General features: G+C 47.5%; 1 protein-coding gene across 1 annotated transcript in view; it reads right to left on the minus strand.

Annotated features, from left to right (window-relative positions):
* The window catches only part of sspo (SCO-spondin), a 74,205-nt gene that overhangs the window by 13,500 nt on the left and 33,666 nt on the right, over nt 1–27,039 (minus strand). The window contains exons 52-109 of the mRNA XM_068581714.1: nt 26,868–27,009; nt 26,605–26,781; nt 26,231–26,392; nt 26,060–26,137; nt 25,817–25,972; nt 25,587–25,724; nt 25,342–25,506; nt 25,045–25,236; nt 24,828–24,950; nt 24,078–24,207; nt 23,736–23,861; nt 23,508–23,599; nt 23,114–23,317; nt 22,767–22,937; nt 22,384–22,639; nt 22,250–22,296; nt 21,951–22,121; nt 21,702–21,836; nt 20,874–21,010; nt 20,700–20,794; nt 20,546–20,595; nt 20,072–20,242; nt 19,317–19,487; nt 19,145–19,224; nt 18,896–19,065; nt 18,728–18,774; nt 18,364–18,564; nt 17,959–18,129; nt 17,537–17,737; nt 17,323–17,434; nt 16,895–17,115; nt 16,528–16,680; nt 16,223–16,389; nt 15,845–15,990; nt 15,462–15,682; nt 15,279–15,314; nt 14,898–15,062; nt 13,724–13,936; nt 12,942–13,109; nt 12,524–12,658; nt 11,791–12,028; nt 11,568–11,720; nt 11,416–11,462; nt 11,101–11,271; nt 10,817–10,993; nt 9,493–9,648; nt 8,889–9,013; nt 7,803–7,942; nt 7,555–7,601; nt 7,224–7,466; nt 5,660–5,821; nt 5,383–5,499; nt 5,129–5,267; nt 4,693–4,889; nt 4,212–4,382; nt 3,772–3,899; nt 3,466–3,620; nt 701–747 (exon numbers count right to left, since the gene is read on the minus strand). Coding sequence (XP_068437815.1) covers nt 701–747; nt 3,466–3,620; nt 3,772–3,899; nt 4,212–4,382; nt 4,693–4,889; nt 5,129–5,267; nt 5,383–5,499; nt 5,660–5,821; nt 7,224–7,466; nt 7,555–7,601; nt 7,803–7,942; nt 8,889–9,013; nt 9,493–9,648; nt 10,817–10,993; nt 11,101–11,271; nt 11,416–11,462; nt 11,568–11,720; nt 11,791–12,028; nt 12,524–12,658; nt 12,942–13,109; nt 13,724–13,936; nt 14,898–15,062; nt 15,279–15,314; nt 15,462–15,682; nt 15,845–15,990; nt 16,223–16,389; nt 16,528–16,680; nt 16,895–17,115; nt 17,323–17,434; nt 17,537–17,737; nt 17,959–18,129; nt 18,364–18,564; nt 18,728–18,774; nt 18,896–19,065; nt 19,145–19,224; nt 19,317–19,487; nt 20,072–20,242; nt 20,546–20,595; nt 20,700–20,794; nt 20,874–21,010; nt 21,702–21,836; nt 21,951–22,121; nt 22,250–22,296; nt 22,384–22,639; nt 22,767–22,937; nt 23,114–23,317; nt 23,508–23,599; nt 23,736–23,861; nt 24,078–24,207; nt 24,828–24,950; nt 25,045–25,236; nt 25,342–25,506; nt 25,587–25,724; nt 25,817–25,972; nt 26,060–26,137; nt 26,231–26,392; nt 26,605–26,781; nt 26,868–27,009 — 8,509 coding nt within the window. The remainder of the gene's footprint in view (nt 1–700; nt 748–3,465; nt 3,621–3,771; nt 3,900–4,211; nt 4,383–4,692; nt 4,890–5,128; nt 5,268–5,382; nt 5,500–5,659; nt 5,822–7,223; nt 7,467–7,554; nt 7,602–7,802; nt 7,943–8,888; nt 9,014–9,492; nt 9,649–10,816; nt 10,994–11,100; nt 11,272–11,415; nt 11,463–11,567; nt 11,721–11,790; nt 12,029–12,523; nt 12,659–12,941; nt 13,110–13,723; nt 13,937–14,897; nt 15,063–15,278; nt 15,315–15,461; nt 15,683–15,844; nt 15,991–16,222; nt 16,390–16,527; nt 16,681–16,894; nt 17,116–17,322; nt 17,435–17,536; nt 17,738–17,958; nt 18,130–18,363; nt 18,565–18,727; nt 18,775–18,895; nt 19,066–19,144; nt 19,225–19,316; nt 19,488–20,071; nt 20,243–20,545; nt 20,596–20,699; nt 20,795–20,873; nt 21,011–21,701; nt 21,837–21,950; nt 22,122–22,249; nt 22,297–22,383; nt 22,640–22,766; nt 22,938–23,113; nt 23,318–23,507; nt 23,600–23,735; nt 23,862–24,077; nt 24,208–24,827; nt 24,951–25,044; nt 25,237–25,341; nt 25,507–25,586; nt 25,725–25,816; nt 25,973–26,059; nt 26,138–26,230; nt 26,393–26,604; nt 26,782–26,867; nt 27,010–27,039) is intronic.

The following is a 27,039-nucleotide window of genomic DNA, read 5'->3' on the forward strand; positions in this document are numbered from 1 at the left end:
GTACATTTACACTGAACACTGTTGACTTCATTAGTACATGAGCTGCTGTTTTCACGTATAAAGAAACTTTTTCCCCTCTGTACTTTTTTCTGAGCCTGATGAGGCGCTGAGTGAGAATCAGTGTGAACATTTAAAAAGAAGATCCTTCATTGTGAGTTTACAGGCTGATTGTGCTCCTGTTACCACAGGCATGCATTGTTCTTCTGACCTACATTTAAGTTATATTGAAAGCTGCTGGGGGCAACAATCAACACTGTTCTGTTCCCCAAATATCCAATATGGAGGAGTTGAGTAAAACGATAAACCCCTTCACTACGACCCAATCCAGATAACACAGGAGCTGCTCCTGATTAGATGATGACCGATACAAATAGTCTTGTGAGGATATGAGAAGTTAGACTCTGCTCCCCATCATCTTTCACCTCCTTCCCCCCCTTTAGCTCTAGATGGTATCACATGTTTACCTAACAAAAACCCCGTAATGGCCCTCGTGGGCCGTGATTGATGTGACCGTCGCTCAGGTATTTGAGTCAACTGTTGCAGCAGCTGTTACCAACTATAGATAGGTTGACATATGTATCGCGGCCCTGACGGTCCAACCAGAGATCCCCATTGTTGTTGGCGCTTCTTTCACTGCTCGGAGAGAGGGGCCCCATGAAGTGTGTTTCGGTAAGACCAGCTGGGACAGAGCCTCACTCACCATCACAGAGCTCCGAGGTGCAGTTGAACGCTCCTCTTTGGCACACACTGGAGAGAGAGGAAAAAGGCGAGGCGGACATTATTAAACACTGATATTCCATCACGTCGCACACGTGAGCACCGTCTGACTTATTGAATGAGTATCAAGCCCCACTGCGAGGAAGATGAGATGACTTACAGCATGTCTGCTGCGTGCCAGACTATCTATTACAGCAGATATCGCAGTACCTAACTGGATTGTTGCTGACTGTATGAATGAAATTAAACTCTGCCGAGGCGCCACAACACTTTTAAACATTTACTCAGAGATGATTTGAGAGGGATTTTAATTTCAAAGTGTCCTTGGCAATGCCTTCCAGATAGCGTGGTACAGTTAGCATGAATCAGACCATGGTCGACCTGACGGTGGCACAGCGGCGCCTGTGCTAAAGCATCACAGACTCACTTGGTGAGGCCGAGTAAAAGGACCTGGTCTACGTAACTGGGATAACTAAAGTAAGTAAGTTATGTACCCATGAACCCCTGTGCATATGTTTGCACATCCTATGGTCAGGCTTTCACTTCATTAAAATGAAAAGTCAAATTTATTACAAAAACATATTTTAGGTTTTCTGTAAAAATCCCCTCACCTTAACCAAGTGGTTTTACTACAATTAACATAACTTCCACCATAGTGGTGGATCAGAAAACATGACATTTTATTTTACTGAGATAGAAATGGTTTATATTGTTGTAAAGTGAGTGGTGCGTAAGCGCAGCAGCTTGATGTGTGTTTTACATGTTGTAAGACCATACGACAGTTGTTATTAAGGAAATTAAATGTAATCAATAATAAATGAATCAGTCGTACAGTAAACTGTACCAAGTTGGTGTAAACCAGAAACTTAGATCATGAGATCGCACAAATAAAAAGAGAAAACCTTTTTCCCAAGCTATTGCACAAACACGAGTGATAGAGCGTGACTCTATTGCAGGGGTCTCAAACTCAATTTGGCTTGAAGCCACTGCTGGTGTTGTGATCTCATATGAGGGCCACACCGAGAGCGCAATATTTTTGAAAGTTTACTTATTTACTTTTACATTAATAACATATTTTCCTCATACAAGAAAGGCAACCAGCAGTTTCCAGACATTTTATATTAGCTTTTAACAGTGCAAACATATTTGATTTTTTAAAAATAACTTATTGAAACATTGCACCGAACCAACTAATGCAACCCTGAATACATTTGTACTTCTATTTCTTGCCAGACACCTGGCAGCGCTTCCTGCTGATCGAGGTCACAGTGGAAACTCTGATCGAGGTCACAGTGGAAACTCTGAGTACAGTTTCAAGATAGGTATCACTAAGCCTGGAACTGTATTTGCATTTATTAAAGTTCATAGTCGAGAAAAGTTTCTCACAGATGTGCTTCCACAAAGGCACATTACCCGAGTGATGACTTGTGTCTGCTCAGGGAAGGATGAAGGCACTTCTCTCAGAAATTGTCCAGTCATGTCTGGTTTTGCTTGTGCCTGTCTGAATTTAGCTTTTAGATTTAACTTTTAGATCACTGTTGCACAGCAAGTCAATAAGTTGCTTTTGCCACATAATCGGGACACTCTCCACATGCGCTGAAAAGGGGTCTGAAAAACCGCTGCCCCGCACAACCCGCTCGCTTCTTACACAAAACCAGGTCATGTGCGGTCACCTTTGCTCTTATTTTCAGCCCAACTAAATACAAATATTTCATAGAATGTTGTTTTCTATTTAAATAGCATATTAAGAGCTAGTTTGAATTTATATGAAGAACAAAAAATATTGTAAAAGGAAAGAAAAAAATTTCGGCCCGGAAATATGATAATTTTGGCATTACATAGCGGGCCTGTCAGGAGGGGGGCCGCCAGTTTAAGACCCCGGCTCGAATGTGAGAGTATGATAATCAAATGCATTAACTGTTGCAGGACAGACTCTGTATTATCTGTATTACTGTATACTTAAATGGATTAATAAGGTGAATTATTGTCTGGACACTATAAGGATAATTAGATTGAACATCTATTGTTATGAATGTGCCAATTCCTTAAGAGGCAAAAGGACACACGCATAAAGACATAAAACAGAAACAATGCTGATGCAGAACTATTAAAACTAATAAACTAATAAAAAAAAAGATATATATAAATCATCATAGTGCATTAGTCCATACAGTCGGTACATTAGTTCATGGAAGTCAAGTTCAAGTTCACTGAACACACACAGCCATAACTCCCAATCCACTCACTTTGGTGCAGGAAAACACACACATTTTAATGTTGTGCTCAGCTTTGTCTGCAGCCAGGAAGATATTTATGGAGTGAAGTTTATTATCAGTGGATCTTCCCCACAACAATCTTCTGCTTTAGCCCGTTAGCCACCATTTGCAGCAGAGGTGAAGCGATTTTTTGACAAGACATGCAATACTACTTGCATGTTAATGCAACAAAACTAGTGCTTGACTTGAAGTTTCATGCACTTCATATTCACCAGATGTTGAACATGTGTTTCACTGAAAACGTGGTATGATGAAACCTGCTCTAGAAGTTGTAGTTTTTTATAGTTTGTCTGCCATTTAAATTAAAGACAGTCATAAGCGTTGAAATATTTGACTAGACTGTAATCCGAAGAGGAGGAACAGGTTGAGTCTTTAAGTCCTGTCAGGACCCTCCTTCATATCATTCAGAGGGTCCAGTCTCTAAACTGGGACTCAAAGCTACGGGTGGATGAAACCGTGCGTGCTGTACTACCATGTGTTGCACAGGTGCTGGATGGCCGTTCCAGGTGGCAGCCGAGTTTCTGTGACCTCCTCAGTGCTGTCGTTCCAGCGTTGGTGGCCGGTCGGCAGGGACAGCGGTGAACAGGGACAGACGGCGAGGGACACACAGGAGCCCTCGAGCAACACCTACAGCATGAGGGACACGCCGAGACGAGGACGCATCTCATCGGGGGGAAATTTAAGTCCATAACATACCACAGCTATCCCACTTTGTACACACACACGCACGCACACAGACCCGCACACACACGCTCACACACACTTTGGGGGTTCAGACCTGTCCAGGAGAGCAGCGGCACCCGGGGGTGCAGGGTCCAGGTAAACACTGAGTGTGTGGCCACAGGTCCTCACAGGTATACGGACAGGAACCTGAACAGTTATGAAACACCTGCCCGCTCGGACACGCTGCGACACACAGACAAAAGACACACACTGAATGACATCATGCATCATATTTATATATATTTATATACACAGATGTCTGTGTGATTTTTCTGCCGTGTATGTCTTGATAATGGCTGTCGCAGCCACATTTGAGGTCACACCTTTGACTGCATAACGCTGGGAATAAACCAACTTTAAATACCACTCGTTAGAGGTCTTAAGAGTTGCTTGGCAACCACTCAATTTAAGAATAATATTGCCAGGTAGAAATATATTCAGCTGTGTGTGTGTGTGTGTGTGTGTGTGTGTGTGTGTGTGTGTGTGTGTGTGTACCAGGCAGGCAGCTGTTGGTGTTACAGACAGTGTGCTGTTCAAGCGGTCCAACACAGGCCGTCCCACCAGGCTCCGGCTCTCTGAGGACCGTCTTGTTGCGCGCTGTCGACCCGCCCCCACAGGTGGCGCTGCACTCCGTCCAGGGTGACCACTCGCTTAACCAACATCCCGCTAGAGAGAGAGAGAGAGAGAGAGAGAGAGAGAGAGAGAGAGAGAGAGAGAGAGAGAGAGAGAGAGAGAGAGAGAGAGAGAGAGAGAGAGAGAGAGAGAGAGAGAGAGAGAGAGAGAGAGAGAGAGAGAGAGAGAGAGAGAGAGAGAGAGAGAGAGAGAGAGAGAGAGAGAGAGAGAGAGAGAGAGAGAGAGAGAGGGAGGACACAGATGGAGAACTGACAGGTGATAACACAGAAAGCTTTCAGGAAGTTAAATGTGCCTCTTTTTAACACCAAGTTAAATTAGTGTAGGCGCTTGCTACATGTCAAACCTGGACACTGTGGCAGATCGCAGGGCTCCGTCTGCATGGTGTCAGCACAGGAAGGGCCGCCCTCTGCGTCCTGGCAAAGGCGCGTCCTTGTCATCTGGCCGCGTCCACAGGAAGCTGAGCAGGAGCTCCATGAGCTCCAGGGCTCATGAAGCGGGCACTGAAGCTTGGAGCACACCAGCGTGCCGTTCTCACATACACTGCAGATGAAGGAGTGTTTGGAGAATAGAGATCAAAGCTACGTCTCCTGCTAGAAATATCTGTACTCTGGAGACAAATATACCAGACACTCAACACCTTTTAAGTCTGAAAGTCTGTTATTAATGTGAGACATCCTCTCCTAATATTACACACCAATTTGGAGACACTTTTCTCCATGCTCATATGTAAATGTTACTTTTCATGTCTAAAAATAAAATGGACCCAAAGCTGTTCCCACCAGGTGTTACAGTCCACAGGAAGCTCCTCTTTAGGGGTGAACTCCAGCGTCCCGTTGCCTGATGGGATACCACAGCGACACTCTGTCACGGGCACACAGTGGCCGTCTTGCAGCAGCTGTCCCTTCGGACACCGACAACCTGACAAATGAAATGTGAAACGTCATAAAAGACATCTTGCTCAGGAAACCAGCCGGCTAAATGTTCACTCTAACGCTCCACTAAGCTACTGCTAATGCTAGCAGTCAAGGGCTACCTGGGTGACATGCTCCCTGGAGACACTGCACGTGCTCCCATAAGTCAGTGCAGCTGCGAGGACATTGATTGGCACAGCTCTCTTGGTAACTCCGCCCCCTGTCCTCACAGCGCTCACCTGCGAGACACACAAAATGAATCTATCCCGCTTTTCCTTGGAAAGATTGGATCGGCATGCAACTAAAGTGTTTGGAGTAAAGGATCTGAAACCACAAACTCCTTTTTTACCCGGTGTGTTGATGTAAATCTTTAAGTGTGGCGAGTTGGAGCAGCTGTACCTGGGCAGAGTCCCGTGTTGCAGCTCTGGCTCTGCGTCTGTTGGCTGTTACATCGGGGTCCTGGAGGAGAGGCCAGCGGCCGCCTGTAGCGCTGCCTGACTCCGCCGCTGCAAGGCTCCGCGCAGGCTGTCCAGGCGCTCCACACACTCCACTGACACAGATCTGTAAGGGGTCGATGCTAATTAAAATGACTGTGATCATCATGCCGGCCGCTGCAAGAGTCGTAATTGTTAATTGATGTAATCATCATCCGCGATAACAAAAGCGTGCTTACTGTTTATGGACTGATGTGCAAGTACTTGAGCCTTTTAGATGTCTGATTTAAATGTTCGAGATAAGAGTTTTTTCTTTTCATTCATAGCAGATGAAAGCTTTCTGAGCAGTTACAGATATCTGGACGAAGTGTAAGATTGTAAGATGTTTGACCGAAGGTTCACTGGGCATTGTTGGTATATCAGAGACAGAGAAAGGGGAGGGGCCGGAGAAGAATGGATTGATGGGAGAGTTGACCCATTACACGCACACACACACACACACACACACACACACACACACACACACACACACACACACAAAATCCAATCAACTTTACAGTGCGTGTCCCCACAGAGACGGTGACATAAAACTCTTCCTTTCCTTCAAGTCTTTTTTACGTTTTTTTCACTCCTCAGGGAAATAACGAGAATAGAGCGGCGGCGATGCACATTGTCATTTTTCACTGTGGATACCAATCACAAGCTGTAAAACTATCTACTGATGGTGACTGTTAATCTTAAGAGACAGGAATAACAATGGAAACCTGTGCCCACACTTTTGATTTGTTTCTAGAGGTTTAAAATCTGGTCTTTGTTTTCCATTTTATATGCTCCACAAACCATATATTGCAAACTGGGTGTTTCTGGCACTCTCCTAATCTGGTAGGAATCTAACTCGCAGGATGGCGACGACTTTGTGTCTATCTGTAATTCCCCATCCGAGTGAACAAAAATGACGTGGCCTCCATTCCCGGGTCTCCTCTGTTTAACCTCGACAACCAACTCCCGTTAGATCGATGACAATCAAACGTCCCACCATAATTACGCGAACGACACACAGATACAGGTACATGACCATATCGACCACTCAGCAAGCAGCTGTAAGATTTTGTCAAGAATTAAAGTAGATTTAGTAGTAGATTCACCTAAAAGTGTCATCTTTAAAGGGTTAAAATACAGTTTCTTTCTCTCACGGCTCTCTCTAATTAAGTTTGTGATTCCAGTAAGTTTTGGCATGAAAGTATTTCCCGCTCCTCCAAAGAGAAATCACACTCTCTGATTTGATTTGGGATTTTCTGTCTCTGGTGTGATGCTTGTGTATAGCTCTATCTTGGTCCCTGCATTGTCTGCATACAGTCTTTTGATGGGAGCAAAGTATCAAACTGCTGCCACATGCTGAGGAGAACTGGGCTGGAGCAAAACCGTCCTATGAAAGGAGCAACTGGTGTTTGACAAAGGCAGATTGAGAAAAAGGACCCGCTCGGATCTTCTGTGAACCTCTTTTTGTCCTTTTGGATGAACACCGTTACCTTTGCAGATGTTGGCATCTGTACAGAGCCTCTCCTCCAGCAGAGGTCCTGGACATTGGCTCTCCTCCTCCTCTTTAGAGACAGGGAGACCCGAATCCAGGTCCAAACAGGCTCGGAAACGCCTCTGGATTGAGACCATTTTACTGCCACTGAGGACTCCTGCTTGGGAGTTGCTGGGCTGCAGGGAGGAAGAGGGCCCGCAGGGAGAACAGGGGGTCCACTCTGACCACTCGCTGAGAATGACTGAAAGGAAAGAAAAAGCCGGTGAACAGGATGATGATTGCGTCATTCAACTATGAGTTTATATGCATTACTGCCCCTGTTTTCTTACCATCACACTCTCTCATGTCACACTGCAAAGTTCCATCATGGCAAAGGCTGGAGGAGAGAGCGGCCAACAAACACATTAGAATCACAATATGTCAAACTGAGTCATAGACCCAGGACACACAGACAGTGTTTCTCAATCGTTCCGTCTTAGAAAAGAGGAAAACTACTTTAGTGTCACAGGGGGACTGACACAGAATACATTAGCCCCTCTGCCAGAGCTCCATATGTTTGTAACAGCCAGGGTCTAACCAGGTACTGCAGCCTATGGTGACCGTGGCCCCCTGAGGGACAGTGACAGGTGTGGGTTGTTGGCCTGAAGCTTCCTGCTGCAGGTGGACGCAGCCGCACCGCTCTGCAGGAACACAGCTACCGTTCTGCTGCAGCAGGCCCTGGAAGGGAAAACACATTGATTAAAACAAGAGCTGATGCAGTGAGGGCTTCATTTTTACATTTTAAATTCGTTTTACATATGCTAATGACTATTTTATTGTTGTTATATTTCCCTCAGGAGTTGCTGGACACAAAATGTTGATCAGCTAAAAAGAGAGAAAATGTCGGTCCTACGTGCTTCAGGTGGAAATGAACACATCTCCAAATGAAAATGTTGTTGCTGGACGTGTAAATGATAAATGTTTGCCGTGTCAACCTCGTGTGGCCAGAACTTGTTTTCACTGCCAAGACAAATCTGTTATTGCAGGCCTAATGGCGGTACACTGTAAACCTAATCCACGGTTGTAAAATTACTTATGGTTACTGGCGTGTTGCACACCTCTGGTGATCTGCTCCCTGTTCCATATTTCATTATCTCCCCTCACTGCTGCTGCATGTGCATATCATCAGTCTATCAGAGAGGAATTTCTGCAATAAATCAAAGCTGGATGCTCCTAAACTGGGCCAAACAGCATTAGAAAACTGTCATCATAACTCATATCAAGGTGATGTATGAAAAACAATATGTAACACAGCATAATTCACTGCTGCGGTCTCATACAGACACACACAGACAGTCCAGCAGTATAATCATGTTTACATGAAATGTTTGTCACTTGCTCTACATTGCACATATAGAGTTGTAAAATTAGAAGGAGCAGAACGTTCTGACCACACTGAATCATTTTGACTCTCTTCTTCTCATCAACCAGCAAAAAAGTATTTCCCTTGAAAGTATCGGGATAAGTCTCACCGACTGTGCTCATTTTCAGAAATGTGAACCCTGAGGACAATTCTTCACCGTTTGACATGAGTAGAATGATCCAGTTTAAGTTTGCCTTCTTGTGAGTAAAACGGTGAGAGTGTGGATGTCGCTTTGAACAGAGCTGCGAACAAAATGAGTACCTGCGGGCAGTAGCAGCCAGGTGTGCACTCCTGGACACCCACACACAGAGCTCCATTGCCCTGCAGAGCACACTGCTTCTCACAGGGGGCGCCGCATGCCGAGTACACGAATGGGGCTTCGCAATCTACAAAATGAAAAAAACATGATGTACATTGCGTACATTATAAATATGCACAAAATCAAACATGCACACAATTTATGCCTGAACTTGATCAGACATGTTCTGTTTTAAAGCTGTTGCGATGTTTCCTTTGGGTCTGTTTTGTACAGAGGCCCTGGGAGGAAACGCAGAGCAAACTGAGAAAAAATTCTCTATCACTATTTTGAAACGAGCTACTTACATAAATGATTCACGCAAAACTGTTCCCCACCTGTATCACCTGTATTGTTCAGGAGCTTTGAAAGATGATATTGGTAGAACCCTTTTTGCCTGTTCTGAAGTTAAACCCCCCCACCTACCCTCCAGGACTACTCATTTGGTCTGCCAATCTGTTTGAAACAGTTTGTACACTTTAAACATAAGAGACCATTGAGCACAAACAGGCTTTTCATACAGATTCATACACACACATCCTTATTGTTATTACTACGGTGTTACCTCACCATCACATTGACTGAGACTGCATGTCCGGCTCTGTGTCTCAACAGGAGTACACTGTTGCCCCCTGGTGGCCGGGGAGAGAGCCACACGGTAGCGCAGCTGCCTCTGAGACGCACAGGAGCACCGAGACCAGACGCTCCACGCCGACATGGGGCAGCCTGCAGAGGACAACAACGTCAACCAATCAGCTGCTGTGTCCACGCTGCTTCTAATCAGCACTTCATGTTATTTGTGATGCTCTTAGATTCTGTGAAGCAGCACTTGGACCTGTGCTCACGTGGCCCAGAGTTGGTCCGGGTGAGTCTCCTGCTAAGTTAATCAGCGTATAACAGATCTATTTATACACCAAACATAAGGCCCTCCTCTTTTACAATCAGCATAAAGATGTTTCACTGGCATCAACTCCTTGAGCACAGCTAAAATCAAATTAGCAACCACTATGATCAGACACTAACAACAACAGATGGTTCAATAATATCAAATCATTTCAATCAATTGCTCAATTAAGTTAAACGCCAGGGTTGGAAAATACATCTATTATTTATTCATTGCATGACAAACTAAAATAAATGTGCTCATGTATATTCAATACAAATGTGATAGCTGGCTCTTATAAATTGACTAAGAACATCATTTTACATCTTACCACAATATAAACTACGCTTTCAGTGATTTATCAGGACCTTTTTTAATTGTATTCATATTGTTATGAAAGTAAATAAGGAAATGTATTGAGATACAGTCTCTCCTCGTGAATGTAACAACGATTTTGACATTTTTGATCATCATCTGGTACGTTGAGTAACCCGTGTTTGTTTGTTTTGTATTTCGTTGTTAGCTTGTTGATAGAACAGGAAGTCCTCTCTTCTCACAGGAGAAGTGTTTTCAGAACGACCTGATGAAGATGTAGCCTGCTGTCTTCGTGACATTTACAAGCTGTATCAATATATTCATATTATCTTTCTCTTAGGGAGTTAAGCATTTTATTGTACACTTTAGTCATAGATGTAAAATTGATGTCTCTATTTTATGTTGTAAATATTGTGTGACGGGTCAGTCTGTGAGACACAATACAAAAACTGTACTCACTAATAAAATACTGTAACTATACTATACAACTATTATATATAATTCGCAATTGTTATCTGAGGTAGCGACTTAATTTCCCAATAGGAATCTGTTCAAATCACCCTAATTATCATGGTTTCTCATACACAGAAATAATTCATATCGTCCGACAGACCCACCACAAACAGGGCCTCAGAATAAAATAACTAAAGCGGTTTCTTTGGACAGCAGCCGCAGCGTGTGGCGCTGTGCCTGTACCTGCACATGGCTGCCGGTAGCACAGCTGGGTCTCCTCTCTGTTCCTCTCAGCCTCCATGTCAGCGGGACACGCTGTGTCTCCGCCCTCCTCGCACAAACACACCCTGCGCCGCGACGCCGAACCTGCGCCGCAGCTCCGGGAACACGGTGACCACGGCGACCAGGGGCAAAGGTCATCTGGAGACGAGAGAGTCAAAGTGATCGGGGGCCAGGGTGAACTCAATTCACCTACGTTACCTTCATGTACGTGGCTGTGAATGGACGTGTACGTCAGTGAAACGAACCCAGACAGGGAGGAGTGACACAGTCCTGTGCCTCTCTGTCCGGCCCGCTGCAGTGAGACCCGTTGTTACGTGGAGGGGGGTTGATGCAGGCCCGGGATCGAACCCGTGCACCCGGTCCGCAGGTCACCGAGCAGTCGGACCACACTGACCAAGGGGTCCAAGCACCATCCACTGGACACACACACAGGGAATGGTCATTCAATATGCGAGACCCTGTCACACGTCAAATAGCAAGTTTATGTTCTCTTTCATTGGACGTTAGACAGAACTGTAAGCTGAGTATACAGTCTACTCTTAGTCTTTGCAGTGACCCACCTCTGCAGTCAATGTCTTGGCAGTAATCTCCCTCTGGTGTGCATGTGCTAGGAGTAATAAAAACAACACACAAAGCAGAACTCTTTCAATGATATGTTTCCCTCTTTACACTGTAAACCGTCTTATCAGCAAAATGTGGGCATCCACCTCACCATTGTTTACACTCGCCCTGCAGCCAGGTGTCACCCACTCCGAGCTCCCGGGCGTCATGGAGACAGAGAGGTGGGCAGGGTCCTGGGTCGCAGGATTTGTGCTGGACTTCCTCAAACTGGCAGTCTGCTCCTTCGGTCTCCGGGACCAAGGACCTGACACACAACAGCGTGCTCATACAGAACTCATTTGTCATTACTGTGTGTGTGTTTTCTTTCCCCTCACCTGTATCTGGTTCTCTGGCCCCGCCCACAGGAGACGCTGCACAGCGCCCAGCTGGACCAGGAGCTCCAAATGCAGCTGGTCTGGCAGCTGTGATTGGAGCAGAGGAGATGTCCGGCCGAGCAGCTGCAGTTGTTACAGTCCGCTTGATGCGAACTACCGGCTGCCCAAATATGTCCCAGTGAGTCCACGCAGTCACACTGCCACAGCTGCACACACACCCCGTCCTGCTGCAACTGGCCTGAGCACACACACAGCGGTTATTTCAAACGTGCATGTTAACGAACACACATTGGGCTTTTATTTGGCCTCATTTGGCCTCATTGCAGCAGCTGTTTAAAGATAATCCAAAGATGTCCTTGGGAACAGTTTTGATGTGGACTATTACATTTTTTTTTTAATCCGATAAGGGGATTGCCTTGATTTTAGAACAACTGAGCTCATAGCATCCCACAAATGCAAACTTTAGCAGAAACAAAAGTCTCTAATTTACCTAGTCTGAGACCACATGCATGGTTACCATGCGTTACAGTTCTGAAATACAGGTGCAGTCGACCTTTACCTTGACCTTTGATCTGAATTTAACATCACCCAGGCTCCTTCAGATACAGCTTGCGCACACACAAACACACGGTTGTCGTTTTAGTACTAGCACTAACACAGGTTAGAGGGAAGAATCATTTAGACACACACGCGCAGGCACACACATCTGTTAATAAAATGAGAGCTTCAGTGCCTTTAGGGCAGCGACAGCCGGGCTGACATTCGCTGTTGCCCTGGCACTCGATGCCCTGCTGGAGGTCCGAGCAGCGCTGTGGACACTGGTTGGCACACGACACAAACTCCTGGCCTGGCGGGCACCCTCTCTCATCTGACAATACACAGAATACAACAGAAGGTCATGAATTTCTGCAGCTGCAGGCATTTCCTTTCGCATGAGGTGCCACACCAAGAGCGCTGATCAGAGGCCGTGCTCACTTTGTCATCACGAAGCCTCACGGGGAAACATATCGATACCATGAATTACATTGGTCTTTACACAAGGGGAACTGTCCTCGGGACTCATAGCAATCTCAACATGTGTGTGTGTGTGTGTGTGTGTGTGTGTGTGTGTGTGTGTGTGTGTGTGTGTGAACACGTGGGGTCTGTCTCACCGCAGGGTTTGGTGTTGCAGGGTTTGACCTGGTTCTTCTCTCCTTCACACTTCTTCCCTCCGTTCTTGGGCGGAGGGCTGGAGCAGGAGCGAGTGCGTATGGAGCGCCCGCCGCCACACCGCTTATCACAGCGAGACCAGGGACTCCAGCGAGACCAACTTCCATCCACTACATGGTGCACACACAGACACACATGAACCCAAGCAGAAAGAACACCAGGGTCTTTGCACGGTTCACACTGAAGGATCATTTCAGTCCATCACAACGTGACTCTGATGTTCACGTGCGTCTTAATTTCTGTTGGTTTTGATAAGAATGCACTTGATGCACTTGATGCCTTGATGCCTTTGCATATCATTACAGATTGGAATAATGACCAAAACAAAAGAAGGATGTGGGTCGTGATAAACACAACATGTTTTAACCCATTTGAGGCAGCAAGGCTTCCCAGACAGTAAGGCATTCATTAGTCATAATGTATACATTGAACTCTTTATTCCATAGATGTGTGCTTAATGAGGTTATGACTTACTGAGACCAATTTGTAAAAGAAGACATTTGAGTCCGAGGGGTCCCTGAGGGCCCATAGTGGCGTCATATTCATTCCACATAAATACAAACATCAGCTCTGCTTATATTGTTGTCAAACAGTTGGTATTTTGAAGCAAAGCAGTTGTAGGAGCAGACTGCCCACGCAACAATAAAGTAAATCTGACAACAATGATCACAGACCACGGTCGTCTATTTGGAGAAGGGTTTGCAGATCGACACTGGAGGCTGACCTCGGCAGGGCTTGATGTTACAGAAGCGATTCTCCAGGTTTCCCCCCAAGATGTCCTCGCACCACGAGCCGTTGGTCCGGGGGCTGAGGAAGGTGCGGATCCTCTGCTGCTGACCCACTCCACAGGACCGCGAGCAGGAGCTCCACGCCGCCCACTCTGTCCACGAGCAGTTTCTCTTCGGGCAGTCTGCCCCGGCACACACATCGTCTCCATCTGGAAACACATCACACAGGACGGCTTGATGAAGTCCACACAGCTAATTCATTGACACGTAATTATGGATCATTTCCTCTAGTTTTCTATTCACCTGCTGTTACAGTTGACTGTAAATAGTTTACAGATTTCAAACTAATGTCACAATATTTGCTCATTTGATGTGACTACGTTTTTTAAAGGAGCTCTGTGTTCTGTTTTCACTTTAATGAATAGTTCATTGAGTTAATTCATACTTTTTAGTTGAAGCCAGAATAATGGCTGAAGCACGATCAGTTCATTCATAACCTATATCTTCTCCAAACAGCCACAGAATTCACACAAACACACATTCGAACAGGGGAAAATATTGTTTTGGGGTAGATGCTATTCCCATCTGTTTGTTGAAACACTTCATGTGTAGATTTGATGAATCAGAGTGCATGTTCATTTAAAAATGTCCTCATCCCAAGTTGTTAAATAATACTGCCGGCCTGTACTAATCTCTTCTGATGTTGATAAAACAATAAGTCTGTTCAGTCATCTCTGCGATAAGCATGGGGGATAATTACAGACCAAGCCACAACACAAACGGCACCGAACAGCAAACCAACAGATGCTGTGAAACTGTTTGTGTAGATATTTTGACTGAACATTACTTTTATCATGTGCTCTCTCAAACACAGGCTCCTAAAATCTGAATAATTCATCCTGTTTTGTTTTTTTATATAAGTCAAGGCAGCTTTCATCTTATCTCAGATGCTATCGAGCAGAGCCTTGTTAAATGTCCAGTTCCCACTACAGTGCTGTACAATGAGCGACTGAAGTATTGGTAGTCAAGCTCCGTTCTCAAATCGAACTGGATCACGATGTACGCGATCAGGTGGAATGTGAAGTTCATGGTTGACCGTGCAGGGAAAGTCCTGGCAGCAGTCAGAGGCCCTGACAGCAGCAGAGATAACGGGGTGGTGAGGGGTCGGACCTGCACACTGCGGCAGGTTACAGGCCTTCTGCTGCTGAGAGCTTCCAGAGCACGGGGGGCTGACACACTGTCGATGACGGGACTTCGTTGCCGGGCTGAGGGCGTCCGTGCAGGTCTTAGTGCACGGACTCCATGATGACCACGGGGAGAAGCCAGCGTCCTCATCTACAGATGATCGAGGAGGAAAGATGGAGAAGTCATTTTTATGATGACTTTTTTGTCTCGTGAAGGAAAAGATGGGTGTAAAATAAATCATATGTGGGCCAGACAGACAAATAAATTGCAAAGACCAATAAAGTGACAAAGTATTTCAATAAGAACTGTAAAGGAAGAACAGAAAAGACTAACTGGTATTAAACTTTGTTTGAAGGGATATTTTACCTGTTAAAACTGGTGCTTCTGTCGGTCCAATGATCACTGCCAACACCAAGCAACAATTCATCATCAGCCACCATTTAGTATTGTGCACAAACAAGCAGTTGGCAGTAAATACTGTCTGTAAAATATAATGAATACAAACAGAGGATACACAATAGACCTTTATACTTAAACTAGCTCCGGTACCTGGGCAGTCAGGGGCCTGGCAGTAGGTCGTTTCCTGGCGTGGCCCCTGGCAGTTTCTCCCTCCGTGGGCCGGGGCCGGCTGTGTGCAGCTCTTGGAGCGAGTCTTCAGTCCCAGACCTCCACAGGACAGGGAGCAGGGGCTCCAGGAGCCCCAGGGTGAGAGACCCCCGTTGACCGGGCAATGCTCCAAGGAACAGTTCCACCTGCCAAGCTCGCAGCCACTGCAGAGGAGGGGGGGGGGGGGGGGGGGGTAAGCCAGGGGCGAGTGGTCTGAGGGAGTTTACCCTCTAGCTGCCCTCCAGTAGATGACAGTGTGTGTGTGTGTGAGTGTGTGTAGAGGGCAGTGTGGGACCGTGTGAGGGACTGGAAGATGTTCTGCTCACCAGGTGCTGCAGTCGTGGAGCAGTGTGTCTCCAGACTGAAGCTCCACTCCCTCAGAGATGTTATGGAGGAGCAGAGGCGAGGCCGGAGTGGCAGAAAAACTCTGCAGAGCGGCCATGAACTCTTTGTCCACCAGACAAGGACACTCCTAAAACACACGCATGAGAACCATGTTCAAAAATATTGGTTTGCTTCACAATTCATTTCATCACTGTAAATCTGTTGGAGTACCTCAGGACTCAACATCACTGGGAATATGCTAACCATCAACCTCTCTGCCCCTCTGTGTTGGGAGGTTTAATGTTAGCGTTTGTTCAGATGCATGACATCATGAGCCATTAGTCAGAATGCTGGAGTGGCTTAGAGGACAGGTGGCCCACCTGCAGACAGGCACCGTGGTGCTGGTAGGTGTGCGGGGGGCAGTGGCATCCTTCCTCACAGCCATCGGAGTAGCAGCCCTCTCTGCCGCTGACCTGAGCGCAGCTGAACGGACAGCCTTCGCCTCGTTCGCACTCCCTGTACAACCTGCCAGGAGGGCAGCCCACTTCTGCACAATGACGAGATGTCAGCTTGGAGACGCAGATTGACCGATTTCTTTTTTTTTACAATGTTTTTACCATGTTCTTATAGTTATCGTAGCTTTGATGCCACAGCTACAAATGTTCTACAGGGAATCGGGACTCACCGAGGCAGACCTGAGTGTTGCAGGTCTTGCTCTGGCGGCTGAGGCCACTGCAGGGCGGAGAGCTGCACAGACGAGAGCGGGACTGCTGTCCTCCACCACAGCTGACCGAACACTCAGACCACTGAGACCAGGGGAGCCACGGGCCCACCGAGTCTGGAAGCAAAAGCACACAACTCACAAAACAACACATCCATCAGGAATTGCAACGTAAAACAAGATTCTTTATAAATGATGTCTAATTTTGCATTTATAGTCCAAACTACTACGTTAATGTACAGTCGCTAAGGACTTTGATGTCGTGTAGGACATCAGCTGTGTTTCAATCTCGTCACTGAAGGACTGCGTTGCCTTGGCCAGACATGACTACCTGCACACAGCTGTACGTTGCAGTCTTTCTGCTGTTCAGCGACTCCCAGGCAGCCCCTCCCACTGCTCTGAGGGGGCGGGTTATCACACTGGCGTCTCCTGAACGTGACTCCTCCTTCACAGGAGAGCGAGCACTCAGTCCAGGCCCCCCATTGGCTCCAGCCACCGTCAGCATAGCAACCAGGGACCGACTGACACTGCAGGACCCCAGCCTCGCACGAACTGAGGTAAAGTGAGAGAGATGGCATATATATATATATATATATATATATATATATATATATATATATATATATATATATATATATATATATATATATATATATATATATATATATATATATATATATATATATATATATATATATATATATATATATATATATGCTATAGACAGACTTGTTGAAGAGCTGTATGGTTGTACTGTACCAGTTTCTACAGTCACTGATGATGCTGTCTCCTGGATTAGCAAACTGCCAATCAGATCCACCCGGCCATACCCATGATGCATTATTGGGATCCAGACCGCTGACGGCCATCCCTATATCAGAGACACACATTTACTGATTTGACTAATCTCTGCGTAGTTTACCAAAACAATGTCAACTCTTCCGGTCGCCATTTTCACACGAGCGGCTCTAACCGGTATCAGAGCTGTTGTAGTATTTGCAGCGACACTCCTCCCTGGCCACACACACTCCGTCCTGCAGCACCATGGCACCCGGGCAACCGCAGGTCCGTCTGCACCCGGGGGAGTCCACGCACTCTGTGTCACCATGGAGATCCGAACAGGAGCGGGGACAGGGCTTCCCACAATGCCATTCTTCCTGGCCCCCACCACAGTCTGCAGGACGCAGGGGGGATTACGGTTGGAAGCGAATTAACACATCGAGCACATGGACGGGTTTCATGGTCGGATATGTTTCCACACCGTTTGAGGTAATAAAAAAGCAAACTTTTTTTCCTTTCAGCTCAAGGAGAAGATATGTGAAAATGCAAAAGGGCTGCCACCGTGTTCCTTGGAAGGCCACTCTTGCTCTCCCAACAATCCTTAATGCTGCTGACCTGCGCAGACGGTGATGTTGTCATTGCAGCCGCGGCTCTGCCTGCTCTCCCCGAGACACGGCAGCCCGCCGAACCTGGCGGGAGGACTGTTGCATTCCCTGGTGCGAGTGGACGACCCGGCGCACCCGTCGCACTGCGGCCACGCTGACCACGGACTCCACGAACCGTGGACTAGAGGGAGAGTGAGGAAAGGAAACAGAGAGCGATGGACAGAGAGGCAAGAACTGAGGGCGTGTGTGTGATATTTGTACACTTGTCTACCTGTAGAGAAGGAAATCAAAAGAGGATTAAAAAGACAGAGAAATGTAGATACAAATAATTGAAGCAAGAGAAGATAACCATGACATAAAACATGACTTTCTCCATCTTCATTTTGTATCAATTAGCTCGGCTGAGGAGTGATACCTGGACAGAAGGTGATGACAGGGCAGGGCTGTCTCTGGATTTGAACTCCGACCCCATTGTGTGTTTCCTGTTCCCCGGGGCAAGCCGCCCCTCCGGCTTTGGGCTCAGGACAGCCACAGCTCCTGTAGCGGGACACCGACTCTGCCCCACAGGTCCTGGAGCAGGGAGTCCACTCTGACCAGTCACACCAGGAGCCGGGCACTGGAAACACACAGAAGGATGAAACATCTGCATGCATGGCCTTCCAGTTCATATTCACGTTGTTCTTGTGGTTGGTGAGTTTCCGCTCCAGTCAAAGAAAGAGGGCCAGTTCAAAAGTCAGTTGTGTTTTTTAAGACATAAGGAGACACCTGGTCTTACTCACCTGGACAGGGGTATCTGGTGCAGTTTAGCATCCCTCCCTCACAGGTGCTGAAACAAAGAGAAAACACCAACAGAAGTATGCTTCTGTCCCTTCTTTCTGTCCGTTTCTCTGTCACATATAACTGTGGTGTACATGCAAGTGCAGCATTGCAGCATGCTCCATTCTGACCAGTTGTTACATCCATCAGGGGCTTGCGTGGTCCCGCCCGGCTGCAGCCTGTGTCCGGTGCTGAGGTCCATGCAGGGACAGTCTTCTCTCTCCACGCAGGCTGTCCCGTTAGCAGATAGGACCTTCCCCCCTGTGCAGTAGCATCCAGGCTCACATTGCCACTCGCAGTGCTGAGGGTCGGGGGAAAACATCACCACCAGACTTCTTCATGTTCAACCAGGAGTAATGGGTGAAACAGGAGATACTCACCGCCAGGTCGTCACAGGAGCGCGGGCAGGACGGACCACAGCTACTGAACACGGTGCCTGGCACCTGCCAGCATGGCGCCACTGACGACACACACACATAACAACGCGCTGCACTGGCTGTTTTGTGACCAAAACTCATCCTGCACATGTGCAAAGCTTCTCTGTGAACGTACCTGGACAGTGGTCAGTGTTACAGGCTGTGAAGGCAGTCCCCAGCCCCTCGCAGTAGTTACCCTCCCCCTCCGGGCTGGGACTGTCACACTCTCTCCTCCAGCTTCGAACCCCCCCGCCGCATGACTTGGTACACTCCGTCCAGTTGCTCCACTGACCCCAGCCCCCGTCACCTGGAACGAGCCAACACATCATGATGAAATGATACTTTACAGTAAATAAGGATGAGTTATCTGCCTGAAATGCACACGCAAAGGCTGCAGGAGTTCACATGGAAGCGTGGACAAAAAAAAATCTCTCCAACAAGTAATCATTTTGTTTACACTGTAAAAAAAGAGTTGAATGTGTTTTTAATGCCATTTCTATTAGTGCATGTCAGTCTCAATATTGAAATATTCATTTTTCTCGAAAGAACAATAAGAAACTTACACTAGTCCGAGTGATTTGTTGTAACCTCATGGACTCATCTGGAGCACATGGGCTTTTTTAATTATTGGAATAAACAATAAAAGCAACAATAACTTTTAGCTCCATGCTGTGTGTACGTTTGTCAATTTGTTTATTGTTTTAAATATGCAATTAAGAATTTCCTTGAAAAACAACTCTTGCCAGCCAGAACACGTCCAGTGAGATCTCTCTGCTTTCAGACTGCACTAAAAGTAAAATGTAAAAAAAGTAAAATGTGCATAACGGCAGAGTGGAAAATGTGACGCCAACACATTTAAATACAAGTCAAGTGAACAGAACACAAACTGACGGTCACATGGAGCGATGAGGCAGACTCGGTCCTCTCTGTGAGGGCCCCGACACGGCAGGCCCCCACCAGAGTGCTGAGGGCTGGAACAGAACCGGTACCGAGACTGGAGACCCACTCCACACGACACCGAACACTGACCCCACGGAGTCCACGCTGACCACTGGCCCTGGACTGGAGAGAGAGAGTGAGAGTGTGTTTGAATGTGGAGGAACAGAACAAGACTTGTAGAGGGAAAGAAGTTAAGAGTTGAGAGTTGAAAGGGAAGAGTAGGAACAATTGCATCTTGTTCTTTTCTTTTTTACATGTTACTTTGCATCACTACTGCTTCACTTCAGTTAAGTCAGTCAGTAAAGTCTTACATAAATAAGTTTCGACAGGATTTGCATTAACATTATGAGCATGCAAACTTTTGCAACAATATGACGAGAATGAAAAAGCACAGAAAAAGATCAATTCGATGACTTATTGGCCTACCATTGCAGCCGACTTGGGAGCAGTTTACCAGCCTCCCTGCCTCACATGTGCTGAAATAGAAACCCACACAAGAAGATGAATGGAAGCACGAGCTGGCGGAGTCAAACTGGTTATGGCTCACACACCCATTTAAAACAAAGTCAGTTTCTCTTGCCAGTTGTTGCAGTCTGTGGGGACAACATCTCCAGGTTTGTACCGCTCTCCCTCCAAGTCACAGCGACAGTCAGTCTCCCGCACACACACACCATCCTGGAGATGTGAAGGAACCATCAGCAAAATGTCTGTGATCACGCGACTCTGGTTTGTGTTTAGCCAGCGCCGCACCCACCTGTTGGACGCTCCCGTGTGGACACTGGCAGCCCGCAGTGCAGTTCCTGCTCAGGTCCATTGTGAGGTCTGCACATGACACTGCTCCTCTCACACACGGCTTCCACCGCTGGCCCGGAGGACACGCCCTGCCGTCTGCTGACACAGCAACACAGAGCCCAAGTAGAGAACGATGAAAACCTTCTCAGTGTCATCTAAAAAAGTACTCTGAGCGCATAACATGTGAACAAATGTATTTGTATCTGATTGTTATCAAGAGGTGGACACTTTTTACCATCAATCAATCTGGCAATGAATTCAATCTTGAAATACTGGTGTTAACATAAACTATTAGGTCGGTGCATGACCGAAAAAATTCTGGGTTGGCTAACACGCCAACCATTTTGCTGACTAATGGATTAGTTGATTGTAGCCAACAGATTTGGAAAACTAAATATCCACTTTAGATGTTTACCAGAGATGTGTTCAGACTAAAATTAAAGACGGGTTGACGAAGAGGGAACGCCCTAAAAATTATGCAGACATGCTGTGTTCTCTCTTTTTTCTATCCTTGTTTTAGTGTATTTTATTATGCTAAAAAGTACACTGTTATTGATATGCAACCAAGTAATTATTCAATTTCTTTTCTGCACCTCTGTTTGAGCACTTTAAAGACATTGAAGTGTTTTCCTAACTGGCTTCCTATTGTTGTTTTTGTCTGCAAAAACCGGATATAATGCAAATAATATGTGACAGCTGTTATATAATACATTCTGCGGTCTTCTTGAAAAGTACCCACTAAAACAATTCTGATACAAAACATGACATGTTGGCTGAGTGATTTCTGTACCACAGGGCTGCAGGTTACAGGCGCTGAACTGCTGAGAGGTGCCGTGGATTCGGATGGGTCCACGGGTTCGGGTCCTGTAACCTCCTCCACACGTCACAGAGCACTCCGACCACACAGCCCACGGCTCTCTGACACCTTCAGACACATCACAGCTATATCACTTCCTTTATTGCTTTTTTAATCTGTGTTTTGTTTTGGATTTCAACTCGTCTCTGGATTTTGTACATACGAACAAGTGCTTCTTCTCACCGAAGCAGGGTTCAATGCTGCAGGTGTCGATCCCAACTCGGTCTCCTTTGCAGGGACGACCGCCAAAAGCTGGAGGAGGATTGGTTCCCGAGCGATAGCGTCTTCTCACACCGACGTCGCATGTTCGACTGCAAGCGCTCCACTGGGTCCAGCTGCTCCAGCCACAGTCCACTGAGACACACACACACACACACACACACACACACAGGATGAATACGTGGAGAAAGGCAGAGAGAATGGGAAACAATTGCGGTGAGAAGAAAAGACTTAAAGACAGTAATAATCAAAAAATCACTCACCAGAGCAGGGAGCTGCTCCGCACTCCATTTCTCCATTAGTGCAGGTGCTGTTTGAGACAAACAATGCGAGATCAAGTGGCAGACATTTTGTCTACCTAACAATAAAATACATCTTGGACGCAGGCCGACAGTACCAGTTGTTGCAGGCATCCACAGGCAGCGTTGCACCGGCTGGGTACAGCTCCCCCTGTTGGTAGCACGGGCACTGTGCCAGCGGCACGCAGCTGCCGTTGAGCAGGTAGAGGCCAAGGGCGCAGTAGCAGCCGTTGTAACAGGCGGTGACACACTGCACCTCTGTGGAGGTCATGTCCAGACACACCCGCGGACACGCACCGCCCTGAGCCTCGCACTCTGCTGACGTCATGTACGCCATGCCCTCTGGACACGCACCTGTGCGGGGAGGAACGTTGCACGTGCATACAAGCATTTATTCAACGAGGTGGATGAAATAACAGGACAAAACAAAAGTCACAAACACAATTATATTCTGGAGTGATGCTATTCACACATATTACACCTGAACAGGGGTGGGAGTTGCAGTCTCCCGTCTGTATGAGCGGCCCGGGGCAGCTGCTGCCCCCGTGCTGTGGCGAGGGAGAAGTGCAGAATCGCTCTCTCGTTTGGACGCCGGAGTCGCACGCCGACGAACACCCAGACCACGCTGACCACGCTGACCAGCCACCATTCACTGGAAATACACACCTGAAAATCAGCTTTTCAGTTTTCAGATGGGTCTTCCTGACACATCATTTTTGTGTGGAGAGAACAGAGAAGATGGCCTCTGTGTGTGTGTGTGTGTGTGTGTGTGTGTGTGTGTGTGTGTGTGTGTGTGTGTGTGTGTGTGTGCGCCTCCAGCTGCGATACCTGGGCAGTGGACGGTGTTACAAGGCTCCTGCTCCTCGCCGTCTCCATCGCAGGCCGAGTCATCTTGCGTGTGGTTGAAGGCCGTGAGCGTGTGGTTGCAGCTGCGGAAGCGTCGCTGGATCCCAACATCGTCGACGTGGTTGAAACACGTCTTGCTGCACTCTGACCAGCTGGTCCATTTGCCCCAGACTCCATCAGGTAGCACTGCACAAGAGGAGGACACAAGTCACTACGTATGCAAGTAACTGGACCAGGACTTGCATTTAAGAAAAGCTTCGCAGTAACCGTTGCTCATAAAGTCCTTCTTCACACTTCACTATCACATGTGCTATTTATATTTTACATCCACTCTTTTTTTTGGATTATGAATCTAATGTCACTGAAATAACTGTACCGGGGAGACAGGAGCCGGAGCAGCGGCGGGCCTCCGAGGAGTCTCCGGGACAGGGCTGGATCCTTACGGCTCCAGCTGGGTTCACTGGAGACCTGAGGAGACAAAAGCAGGACATAAAGTCAGCTGATCCAAATTCAAATGGCGGTGCATGTGTGACCAGTGAAAAACTGTGAAGAACTGAATTAGAAAAGGCTTTGATGCTTCCTCTGTTAGATTGAACGGGCTCACCTGTAGCGCTGCTGGAGCCCCAGACCACAGGTTACATCACATGGTGACCATGACGACCAGGCCGACCAATGACAGCTGGCCACACAGACGGAGGTGTCACAGGTTACCTGTCCATCTATGCACACGCTGATGGGGCAAAAGAAACAAGCATTTACATGAGCTTCCTTTAACAATGCAGGGAAGAAAACTTTCCGACAACTAAAAAATATGACTCTTCCTCAAGGAGCATTATGACATTTTTTAGAAGGCAAAAAAAAGTATTTTGCATTTCAGTACTGGGTGAAAACCAGGCTGGCTTTCAAAGTGGAAAAGTAGAAAAATAAATGGGACTGTGCCGTTCACCATGTGGTGCATGGGTCCCTGCTGACCGTCTGTCCTGGCTGCAGCGCCTCACCGTCCCAGAGGCAGACGCATTGGCTGCCGTTCACACACCGGCCCTGCTGGAGGTACAGGCCGTCGGCACAGCGACACCCTGGAGGAGACAGAGCGCATGTCTTCATCAGCATTTCACCCAGCAGCGAAGGAGCCGCCGTGATTTCAGAGGAAATGTCGGCAGTGCTTCAATAGAGGTTTGTGGCTTTGAACTTTTTTTTTGCTTTGCTGTCTGAATAATTTAATAGAGAGTATACAATTGCCAACCCACTGAATCAAAATCAGACAACACAACATTATGTTTAGTCCAACTGAAAACTTACAGTAAATTATTTAGTGCTTGTGTATATTACATTTTATGTAGCTGGAACAAGAGAACTGTCTAAATATTACTTCATTTATCTTGATGACGGTGATGATTCACACATTTGAAGCTTATAAAAGAGGCAGTATTATGGTAACTGAATGGACACAAGCCTTGTGTCACAAAGTAGGACACCTTTAACATATTGTGGATGGCACTTCCAACTCAAATGCAACATATCAAGTGTTTTGAATTTAGTCGTACAAACAAAACAATGTAAAAATCCTGATCTAATCTATTAATTCCATCTGACACTGGGCCTCACAATCGTACCCAAAGTTACTCTCACATCGACGTGACGTCACAAAGCAACCAACGACGTCGCCTGACACCCCATCCCTCCCCGTTTGTCCTACCCGGTACACATGCTGCACTGCAGTTGCTGCTCATGCTGAGATGTGAGCAGGTCGGAGGACAAGGCTCGACCCTGCCGGCCTGGCAGTCCGCCTCCGTCACCAGCACCATCCTGTTGACGCAGCCTGATCAACCAATCAGGGAGCGGACGTAGTTAGAATTAGACAAAGACTCCTAACGGCAACAACAGAACGTCGTGTTTGACAGGGAGTGGGCCACCTGTCTGCGTGCTGGTGTCTTTGGTGCAGGGCTGACTGTTGCAGCTCTGGCTCTGCAGGGTCATGCCCTCACAGTCCCGCCCACCGTTCTTGGGAGGAGGAGCGGAGCAGGTTCTGTTCCTCCGTCTGACGCCACCTCCGCACTGAGCGTCACACGCCGACCACTCTGTCCACTCTGACCAGTGACCGCTGACTGCGAGAGGGGACGGGAGAGAATGAGATGACCATGATCATTAAATCAGAGACCGGGTGCTGATGAAAGACGTGTCCTGTTTGACGTCAGGGTCAGGAAACCGACCTGGACATGCTCGAGGGAAACAGTCTCGACTGTCAAACTGAGCTCCACCACATGTCCCTCCGGGCAGAGCTTCCCTCAGTATGTCCCTCTGCCGGAACAAGGAGCCCAGACCACAGGACACACTGCACGCGCTCCACGCTGTCCACGGGGACATGATGCAGTCCACTAGAGGACAAGAGAGGAAAAAGGATGTCGCGCGTTTTGTTTTGTCTTATTATCACTTTTGAGGTGGGCTTATATTTTACCACAGTTCCTCTCGTCCGACCCGTCCACACAGTCGCGCTGCAGGTCACACCTGCGGTCCAGGTGAATGCACTCCCCACTGTCACAAGAGAACTGCTTGGAGGAGCAGGGGCTGGGCACATGTGGTCCGGCTGTGGTGCCTGATAACACGTGGATACGATACCAGATCAATGGGAGTAAGAGTGAAGGAATGCTACTTCTGGTCTCCTCTTGACGGTTTGTTGATGCATACCACAGCGCTCCTCGTCTGACCCGTCCAAACAGTCCCGTCTGCCGTCGCACACCTGTGCCGACTCGACACAGCCAAAAGACCGGCACACAAACTGGCCCGCCACGCAAGGCACTCTGGGTAGGCCACCATCCTGCGGAGTTGTAGCGGCCCACGGGGCTGTAAATGAAGATACAACTGTGGTTACGATATATGATCTATAACTAAGTGTTGGAGGAAAACCAGCAAGGATGTTGTGTCTCTTGCCTTTTGTGGTTTGCAACCCAGGTTTTCCAGATTGCTGAGTTGTGCTGCGATGCAGACCAGGTTGACCTGTGGTGACCCCTGGGTAGATGGATGGTTTGAAATGACTCAAAGTGACTTGCGAACAGATACACTTAAAAAAGGGGTAAAGGTTTGATCGACAGCACATTCTACCTGTACTTGAGGTTGTCGTCTTCTGATGACCAGTTTGACCTGTGACCCCTGGGCTCGCCACACCAGGAAGGCCACCTTGGGACCTGGTGGTGTGGAAACCTGGCACCCCGGTGGACCTGGTCTGGTTCTGCAGCCCAGGAGAGCCTCTGGTTGGAGTCGTACCTGAGGAAGAGGAGGAGGACAAAAACACATCAGGAAATACAGACGTGGAGGAAAGAAAATGAAACACAAAGAAGATCAGGAAGGTGCTCAATTGTCAAATAAACTTTTAAAATGTAATTTGCTTTAGAGCACTTAACCATGTTACCAGACTACAATCGGTGTTGTGACAGGACTCAAAACAAGACAAAGAAATATAAATACATGACTCTCACCACAGTTGATCTCGTCAGAGTGGTCCTCGCAGTCCGCTCGACCGTCACAAAGCACGGAGACGGGCACGCACTCTTCACCGTGCTGGCACGCAAACAGGCCCGGCTCACAGCGCCGCACGGTCACTTTCCCACCACCAGAGGGCGATGTGGTCACGCTGCCGGGGGTCACCAGCTCATCTGCCAGAGCAGGAGGAAAAGATGAGCTGGTATATAAAGGGAATTGGGTCCTGAGAATTATGCTTTGGCTCTGTTGACTTCCTCACCTCCTCTGCAGCCGAGGACCTCCACACGCAGGTAGAAGGTGTGTCTGAACTCCACAGGGATGATGCGCAGGTAGCGAGTTCTGACCAGCCGACTGTGCATGCGGGTCACCGGGGTCCTGCCCGCCATCCGCACCTCAAACACCTACACCGCAACCGAGAGGGCAATTCCACA

The sequence above is a fragment of the Clinocottus analis genome, unplaced genomic scaffold, assembly GCF_023055335.1.
Source record: "Clinocottus analis isolate CAN_PGR_092001 unplaced genomic scaffold, fCliAna1.0.p SCAF_18, whole genome shotgun sequence".
Classification (NCBI taxonomy): domain Eukaryota; kingdom Metazoa; phylum Chordata; class Actinopteri; order Perciformes; family Cottidae; genus Clinocottus; species Clinocottus analis.